At 44.8% G+C, this 9,133-nt stretch overlaps 1 protein-coding gene across 1 annotated transcript; it reads right to left on the minus strand.

The window, feature by feature from the left end:
• Positions 1 to 973: 973 nt before the first annotated feature.
• Positions 974 to 9,093, minus strand: RD3 (retinal degeneration 3). The gene is made up of 2 exons (XM_010010669.1): positions 8,785 to 9,093; positions 974 to 1,271 (listed from the first exon to the last, which is right to left on the minus strand). Exons 1-2 carry the CDS (start codon positions 9,078 to 9,080, stop codon positions 974 to 976), a joined length of 594 nt encoding a protein of 197 aa, XP_010008971.1. The 5' UTR covers positions 9,081 to 9,093.
• Positions 9,094 to 9,133: the final 40 nt, after the last annotated feature.

Here is a 9,133-nt window from a genome sequence, read left to right on the forward strand (position 1 = left end):
TGATCTCAAATACTTCATCTGCACAAACAGCCTCTGTACATGGATACTAAACTTTAGTACTCTTTCAGGCTTAGCCATAAACATTAATACCAGCCCACTACCTTATTCCTGGGATGTGGCATGGAGCACTTACCTCAGCAACACAGAACACAGGGGACTAAGAACAGCATTAGACACAGCACTGATGTATCTGCCTGTGTATCTACACAGCAGGTTGTTACCTTTCTATCTGCTCTGCAGGTGCAAGGTTCAGGGGGTTCTGCCTGCACAAAAGAGGAAATACCCAAGAAACCTGAGCATGCATGAGCTCGTTGCTGTGCAATAATATTGGTCTTTCATCTCAAAAACCTTGGGGTCTGTTTCTGCTCAGGTTGGATTGTAAGTTGTCAGCAAAAAGCTGATCAAAAGCAGTGCTGAGGTTACCTGTGAAGTTTTGGGTAGCACTGGGGAAGGTTATTAGTTGGAAAAGGAAGTTCAGTTCCAAATCAGATAGTAGCTTTAACTTACAGGCCTGATCCCGCAAGCCTTACTCATTTAAGTGGCTGTCTTGCTTTCAGCAAGATTGGTCCAGCCAGCAGCTCTCACTTGCTTGTGCCAAAAGCTTTTCTAGATAACTACATCCAGGCTGGGGAGGGGGGGGGGGAAGGGGGTTCATCCAGGGTGGGGGGGGGGGGGGGGAAAGGGAGAAGACAGACATTGCAAAGTCATTTGTTTTCCACAAGAAAGCAGCCAGAAAAAGAGGACAGTCAGTGAGCCTTGCCCGGAAGGTTACTGATTAGCTACTAAATTAAAGGAAAGGCTAGCATGTTTGGTAATAAATTGTGTCACACACCGTGGGCATCAGCAGCAGTTACTATGGACACAGCTTCCAAGAGAAGAGACAGGCAGGGAGAAGGAACAAAGGAGAAACAGTAGAGCTAGAAAAGAGTTAACTGGGATTTTGAAAGATCTAAAAACCTTATTCAACATAGAGTCAGTAATCCTTGGCATTCCGAAATTCTGGCATGCTCCAAACCCTCCTGGTGGGCTGGGTGCCCCGTTCCACATCCTCGGAGATGGTCTTGATGTCACTGATGAATGGGGAAATCCTGGACCGGGATTTAAATGTTGTTAAGGAGAGGCTGGTTTTGTTCTTTGTGTTCCATTGCCTGGCAAGCTTCTTGGCCTCTTCCTCTTCTTTGATCTTCTCAGCAGCTTCCTGCAGGGCAGAGCGGAAGAGCCGGGATACTTCCTGCACTTCTGGTTCATATTCAGCAATGAGCTGCCGGAATCTGCAAGCACAGTCAAGGCACAGCTTTGATTAAAACCATCCAATGACAGGTTGCTGCCAAGTCACTGTGCTAGGCTTGGAACTTGCACTCTCCTGCAGAATGGGACTCCCTGGACCAAAGGGAACAACAACAGGGAGGGGCCATGAAGATGTGCTCAAGGTCTCTAAAATCACAGAGGATGTAAGGAAGCAATGAATCACTGTTTCTCGTAAGCACAAGAAATAATAGGGAGCACCAAACAAAGCTGGAAGGTGGCAAGTTCGAAACAGAAGGAAGTACTCTTTTCACACACCACCTATTAAATCAGAACTCAGTGCTATCAATAGCTTAAGAATCAAAATGATTAAGCAAGTTTGTGGAAAATGTCCCCATTGCTGCTGCTTAAACGTGATTATCCAAATGCAAATCCCTGCTCAAGTCATCCCTGAACTGCTGCTTACCAGAAGCTGGGATAAACCAGGGAGAGTCCCACTAGACTTCCCTTGTTTCCAATTCTCATTCCCCAATGGCCATGAGACAAACAAAATTCCTGTAAACGTCTGTTATGTTTGGTAGTCTCCCAAAATGCATTGAAGTAGCATTTCATCTTCCTATGGATTTCTGCAAGAGAATGGACCAGCTCAGCTTGACTGACAGCATGATGCTGTATCTAAGTAGACAAATGTGAATTACTCCAGTGCCTGCTCAGGAAAGAGCTCAAAATGTTTGATGTTTATTAAGCTAGCTTAATGCCAGGGAAGCGAAGAAGTCCCACTGTCTATTTTGCAGGTGAGGAAGGGGAGATGCAGAGCAGGATAGTTTTCTTGAAGTCACTGAGTGGGTCACTGGCTGAGCCAAGAAGAGAACATACCATTCCTGACACCTTGTTGGGAAATTGGGTCCTCAGCCTGGAGAGTGTGGGATCCACTCCCAGCACTCACACACTGGTCATACAGATATTCTAGTTGCTCCATAGTAGTATGCATTTATGGCAGATGGTAATATGGCTACTCCTGTAATAAAAAAAGTTCTTCTTAACATAAAAATTTTATCTACAAGTAGACACAGAGCTGAAGTAATCCTTTGCTGAAGTACAGGTATTTGTACTTAGTGGAAGCTAAATGGTCTGTAAGCATTTTGATACCTTTTCTCCAACAGAACTGACTGAGGATGGAAAACAGTAGGATTGCATTCAAATAAGCCTAATACAGCAGAAGCTGATAGAACAAGATCTTGCCAATTGTTTTCTTTAAAAGCCTTAGGAACCTAACAGGGAGTTTAGTGCATTATGGAAGTGCACTGCTTAATGGTGTATCAAAGGGTACCCAAAATAATAAGGACAAAAGAAAACCACTGTTAAACCAAAAAGCCTCTGTGTACATTTATGCCTTTTGACTCTTCCTGTGGAGGCCTGGTACTGGGGACACATCTTAACATCATGCTGTATCCCAGGTATTTCAGCATGCTTCTGTCACAGCAAGTATTGGCAGCCACGTGTACAGCAGTGGGGACACCACTAGTGCATGCTGATGGAAATCTGTTCCAGCAGAAGCTTCAGGCCCTTGCAGGGTCAAGCTAGGGGAGTTTGACACAAAACCCAACAAAGTCACCAAGAGGTTCCTTAACCATTTCAGTTGTTGAATTCCTGCTCTCCCTCCTCCACCCCCTCCAAAAAAACCCAACCCTAAATGTGGAACATTTGGGTCCAAAAAGCCTCCTAGGCACTGTAGTTCACATTGGTATGGAAGTACCTACACAATGCTGCTAAACTGAGTTGTGCATAGCCGGTAAGAGCAAGAGACTTGGTCTTGCTGAGGGTTACCACATAACAGCAGTAAGAGGGATTTGCTGTACATGGCAAACATCCTTTCTGCTGAGGAGGCACTTGAGTTGCATTATCCAAGAGCCAAAAATACAGTTTCCACAATAAATACACTTTTCCCTTTATCCTGTACAGAGGCACAGACAGATGAGTCCATCGAAACCCAGGTCTTCACAACCTTATAATTCTACTGAGAAGAGCACCTTCAAAGGGTTTTTACTGCAGAGGTGAACTGAATGAGTCATTCCATTATTTTATCTCCATGTGTATTTTAAAGAGAGGTGCTGTCATGTTGTATCTATATCAGTACATCCTCTTCTTTTGCACTGGCAATTGTGCACCCAAAAGGCCTCATCGCTGCCTCCAGTTTTAGAGCTGGGTGAGATGCTGCTGGACTGTGGCTCCAGAGCAGGTAGCACCATGTGTCAGTCTGTTACTGGACCACTGAGTGGCTCTGGGAACAAGAGGGAAAATGGGTGGTACAATGGCAAATTTACCCCCTGAGCACAGAGCTCTAATGTTAATGCCCTGTGTTGCTAATAATACTCCCAACCAAGCTAGCTGAAATAGTTCTCTAAAATCAGCTTTCCACCATTATAGCTCTCTGCCTGTTTGCATTCTCCTTAGCCAGGGCAGCAAGAACTGGTTTTGCTGTTAAGATTTACCTCTGACTTTTCAGGACCAACACAAGAACTATTTCACATGGATTTGAGCAGGCCTAAGAGACAAAGAGAAGGTGATCCAACAGACTGTCTGCCAGTTGCCCAGAGAAAAGCCACACTCATTCAGATGGAGAAGGGAAAGGGGGCCCTTTCCTCCCACCCAACAGGATGAACTAACTTCACCCCTTTATTAATGCCCACCTAACTTCAGTACCAGCATGTCTGTGTAAGGAGCAGCCCATGCATGAAGTCCAATAGGTGTGCATGCCACAATTATTTATCAGCAGAAAAGATGGACAGGTTATGAGGGGGTGAGGTCTAGCTAAACCAGTCTGTGTGTCAGGAAGTAGATGGTTTGCTGTAGCCACCTACGCAGGATTGAAGCCATCCTCCCCAGTTACCAACAAAACCCAGTTGATGTTCTGGATGATCAAGCAATCTGCTCTCTGCACAAAACACGCAATGGATAACAACAATAAAACCACTGGAATCAAGGAATATGGGCTTGTATCCTGGAAAACAAACTCCACGCGAAGCTGCTCAGTGGAATTAAGCAGAAAAAATTGCACAAGGCTCACCTATCTTCTAGCACAGGTTAACAACCTTACACTTTTGCATGGACTAGTTCCAGGGTAGGCAGCTGCACATCTGTATCTAGAAATCCCTCAACATGGTTTCCTTATTCATCAGAAAAGTATACCTATCTATCTTATTTGTGAAACAAGTGATGATACTACTGGTAGCCAATCTCTAACACGTTATGCAAGTCTCAGAGTCTTAGATGTGACTGTCAACAAAACTCACCTTGAACCACCAAAGCAGCCTGGAGAGCATGGATACACACACACAGGGATGAGCACGTTCCCCACTTCAGGCTGTGTTTTAATCACAGTTCAAACAAATTTGTTCTTTACGTTGTGAGCATTCCATCTCCTTATACAGCCAGTAGATCTGAGGAACCTGACAGCACTTGGCTCATACTGGCACTGCTTTTGTAAAGCACTGTCACCTGCCCGTGTTATTCTGTAGGTCCCCAGTTCAGGAGGTTTCCTAAGTACAGCCTGAACTTTAAAACTCCTAAATCCAGTGGAAGTCCATGGACTTAAACAATATGCTTATAGTTCAGTGTACTCCTGAGTGCCTGTCTGAACTAGGAGCTCTAAGTGGATTTAGTCACTCAAAGAAAACATGGTCTGCTTAGTGCTAATAATTAGCTGCTGACTCCTGAATCTGTATTTTGAGCAGGGATTCTGGTTATATTGTAAAGCTATGAAGAGCTTTGCTAGAGAAGGCTACTTGACTCCCAAAGGACCAGGGTATTCACTAACTCTCATCACCTCAAACTTAAGCTCATAATAGTGAATAAACCCACATCTGGTTTTAGGCATTTGTCTTACATTCAAGCATACTAGGAAGTCCACTTCAGCTATACACAACCCCTAGGAAATTACAGTCCTTGGCTTGCAGTAGTAGTAACATCTCAGGCAACCAAAATGCAGGTTTACTTTTCCATACTAGGATTTTACTGTTTCACTTTTGCTGAAACTGAAAGAAATGAAACAGCCCCGATGAGAGCTAAAGCTGAGTAAGGATGGCAAAAACCTAGCATTCTGTATTAGCAAGCTGCTAGTCTACTTGTTCAGTTTAACCATGGCAGTTAGGTAGCAAGGGTCTCGCCAAAAATCACTGGCACTTCCTTCAGATGGCTCCAGGATTTCATTTTAAATCTAGTCTGTGATCTTCAACCCAGTAACCTAAAGCTAATTTACACCTGATTGCAATAGCTTCATTTGTGTGAGGTGAATCAGAGTCTCCAGGTACCTGATGGTATTTGCAGTATACTTGAATCCTTCCAGAATTTCAAGTGACTTAAAAAGTTTCTATTGACCTGAAATACAAAACCAGGCAAACTGGATCTGAAAGGAAATCCCTCCCATTTAAGAAGTGCTCCTTTCCAGCCTTGTCCACACCTAAAGGAACAAACTCACAGAAACTCTGCTTCCCAGCAGACGTGACTGTAGCCACAGAAAAGGACAACTTGCATAAGCATTTAGAAGACCTTTAAGAATAAAGGCACACAAAATGTTTTGTTCTGGTTTTTACTCTGGGCTCATAACCTCACAAAGAAGGAGACTGTGTGTGACGCAAATGAAACAAACTCCGCAGCCTTACAATGTGCATGCCACTTGTGGGATTGAAGTATTACCTGCTTGTCAAGTACATCAGAAAGGATTTCACTATTCAGATGTCCAAGCTGGAAGGGGAAGGATCCAGCTCATTATTTCAGCCAGAACCAAGGGCTTCAGTAAAGTACATGCTCTGCATTTGAATTCCCAAATGCAAGCTCATAGATCTTTAAGTGGAAGATTTTCCTTAAAGTTAGAAAGTTACATAGTATTCAAGAGGAAACATCAGCAGTGCAATAACCTTGTGATTAAAGTGCTACACTGGAAATGTGACGATTTCAGTTGAATTCCTATTATACTGATCTTGGGCAGTTTTGGGGAAGTTATTAAAATCCCCATGTTATCTCACTGTCTGAGAAGAGAATTTATCCAGTTCTGGCTGTCTTTTAGTTAGATTGCACGCTCCTTCTTCCTCCTGTGCATTTTCAGCTCCTAGCATATGGCAAGCCCCATCCTTTTTAATTTTAATCCGCACCAGCAATGAAGATTTCTGAACCACAGGGCTCAGGGTGAAAAGGCAGAAGAAGGGTCAACTGTTCACATTTCCAACCCAAGATGAAGGGATTATCGAATACAACTAGTCCATACTAGTTTAAGACAAGCAAAATACAGTTTTTTACAGCAGAGTTGTAGTGCAGATGTAGAACTCTGCCATGGGGTGCCACAAATGCTAAAATGTACATGTGTTCAAAACCAAGAAAAGCAAACCCCCACGACCTAAGCAAACTACTGAAAGAAAAAGGTCATGTAGGGCACGTATGGACAGAAGGGCTGCTTCTGGCTCCAAAAGTCTCCACTGGAGGCTATATACAAGATACTGTATTTGTCCACAGTGTTGTATTTGCTTGCCCTGTTCTCTTTTACTTACGCTGATGCTACTGGCACTATCTCCAGACTGCACACCAGATCAAACAGACCTTTGACCCAATCCAGTTCTGCTGTTTTTGTGGCTATGACATTCCCTTCTCAATCAGGGAATTGAACCAACAAATGTTATGCAAGTCTCATTTATTTAATGTGGCTCTGCTAACCATAGTATGGAACAAACAAAACTTCTTGGACCACACTGTAATACAATTTATGATAGCCTATAATAGCAATTTCTAAGAGGATTTTAGGAGGATGGTTTTATCCTTTTTCAATCATGCCCACACAGAGCCCACCAATGTTGCTGAGTGTGTTTATCTACTGTCAGCAGTATGCTGAATCCTGAACAATCAGTACAAGCTGCACTGAAATCACACATCTTGCATGACCACACATCTTTGCATGAGCAAAGCAGGAGCAAGTTGCAGATGGCTCAGTCTAATACTGTTTTCTGAAGGAGCTGATGAACCCTGGGGCCTCCCAGCTCCCATGTCTGAAGCCTGCTCTCATGGAAATAACCTGTTTTCCAGACAGCCCTTGCTCAGCAGCCCTGGGGAGGGTGAAAATAACTCTGAATCCCAAGGGCTTTGAAGTGGCTTATTTACAGCATAGCCTGGAGTTAGACAAATACAAGGCAGCTGCTGTTCCCAGCAAACTTCCACTGGGGAGAACCTGGCCACTGAATGAGCCCAAATTTCCTATTCTGCCACAATGACAGCCTTTGCAAGAGCCAAAGCCCTGTGCCAGCTTGCCTCCAAGGTTCAGCCCCAGGGCAGGAGGGCTAGAGAGGTAGCTTTGGCATCCCTCTGTAAGGTAGCTTTGGCCTCCACTGTAAGACAAAGGACCAGCTATTTCCAGCCCTCTACCAGTTGTAATTCAGGAGCTCTAGATTCATTTGTTCAAGAGAAAATGGGTGCCAGCATATGCAGAGAGAGACTGCAGGGTGTTGAGAATCCCTTTGTATACAGCCTGCCAGGACTATTTTCTTTCTAATCCCAGCTGAAGAATATGTTGCAACAGGGGAAGTGGATTATACAGGCCCATTTCACGTCTTGGCTTTGGCTAAGGTGGACTGCGCTGTGCTCAGGGGGAAGATTTAACTTCAAACACCTCCCCCAGAGGAAGAGTCTCCTTCCTCCCCCCAGCTCAGGTGCTAGAGCAGGCTTCTATCTATTTCTGAAGACATTTTCACTGAAGGTTACTCAGCTGACCAGCAGCAAACCTGTATCTAGCACTTGAAAGGCTCAACAAGTCCAAGAGGCTGTATCTATATGTACAGTGCAGAAGGCAGAAGTACCACCTAGTTGTTCAAGCCAACTGCACGCCCCACCTGCTTCCTACTCGACATGAAGGGTGTGGAGGGAAGGAGTGGGAGGGAGAAGCAAGCAATCCCTCCTTTCTCTGGGAATACCTGGCTCACAGGCTGAAAAACACAATAGCACCTTTTGGCTAGTCTGGACACTGGGGATAAATGCCTCAATAGACCTGGCTGGACAGCTTAAACCAAGGAAGGAAGGCTCCAATCCCAGTGGATAAACACCAGAGCAGGTTGTTCAGAGGCTGTGGTTATCTCCACCCTCAGAGATATTCAACAATAGACAGCACAAAGCCCTGAGCAACCTGATCTAACTTTGAAGTTGGCCCTACTTTGAGTAGGAGGTTGAAGCATGTATCTCCAGAAGTCCCTTTAAACCTCAATTATTCTATGGATTCTAAAGACTGAAGCAAAGGCCATCACAATAGTTGAATGGTAGTACTCAAGCCAGTCTCAGGGGCAAACGGCATTTAGTAACTAAATGTTGGAAATGACACCACATTAAACTATCTTAAAACATTAGATTTCTCTTCTTCCACAGAGACCCTGTCCCAGCATGACTTACAATACAAGATGACAAGGTTTGCTTCTGTTGGTTTGAGCCACTCTCCCTCCCTGCTCACATATCAGAAAGAGGAGAGGGGGAAAGGAAAGGTCTGTATCAGCACATTTTTTACTGTACCTGAGTATGACAGGCCCACAGTAGGAAGGGTGGATTTTGGTACACATATCCTCCAGCTGCAGGCGTTCTCCTGGGCTGATATCATAGCTCTGCTTTGGATAGCTGACCAGCCAGCCGTAGTCCACCCCAGTCTTGATCTTGCGATACTCATTCTCCCGCTCTCGCTGCTGCTTCTCTGCCTGCTTGGTCTGCCAGCTCAGCTCCATCATGAGCGTCTCCACCACCATTTCCGTGGGGTTCTTCTGGGAAATGCGGCTTGGGGGCTCATTCCACCGGAACCAGGAGGCCAGTGACATAGTGCTCTGTGTGCCTTCACAGGGAGGGGGTTGAGGGTAGGGGAAGAGAGAGA

Source organism: Nestor notabilis, unplaced genomic scaffold, assembly GCF_000696875.1.
Source record: "Nestor notabilis isolate BGI_N333 unplaced genomic scaffold, ASM69687v1 scaffold5263, whole genome shotgun sequence".
NCBI lineage: Eukaryota > Metazoa > Chordata > Aves > Psittaciformes > Psittacidae > Nestor > Nestor notabilis.

What these genes read in the sequence shown, in the direction of transcription:
- RD3 (XM_010010669.1), bottom strand. Translation starts at nt 9,080, where the DNA reads ATGTCACTGGCCTCCTGGTTCCGGTGGAATGAGCCCCCAAGCCGCATT. An exon ending in TGTGGGCCTGTCATACTCAG is followed by an intron (nt 1,272 to 8,784) that starts GTACAGTAAAAA and finishes CTGTGCTTGCAG; the next exon opens with ATTCCGGCAGCTCATTGCTG.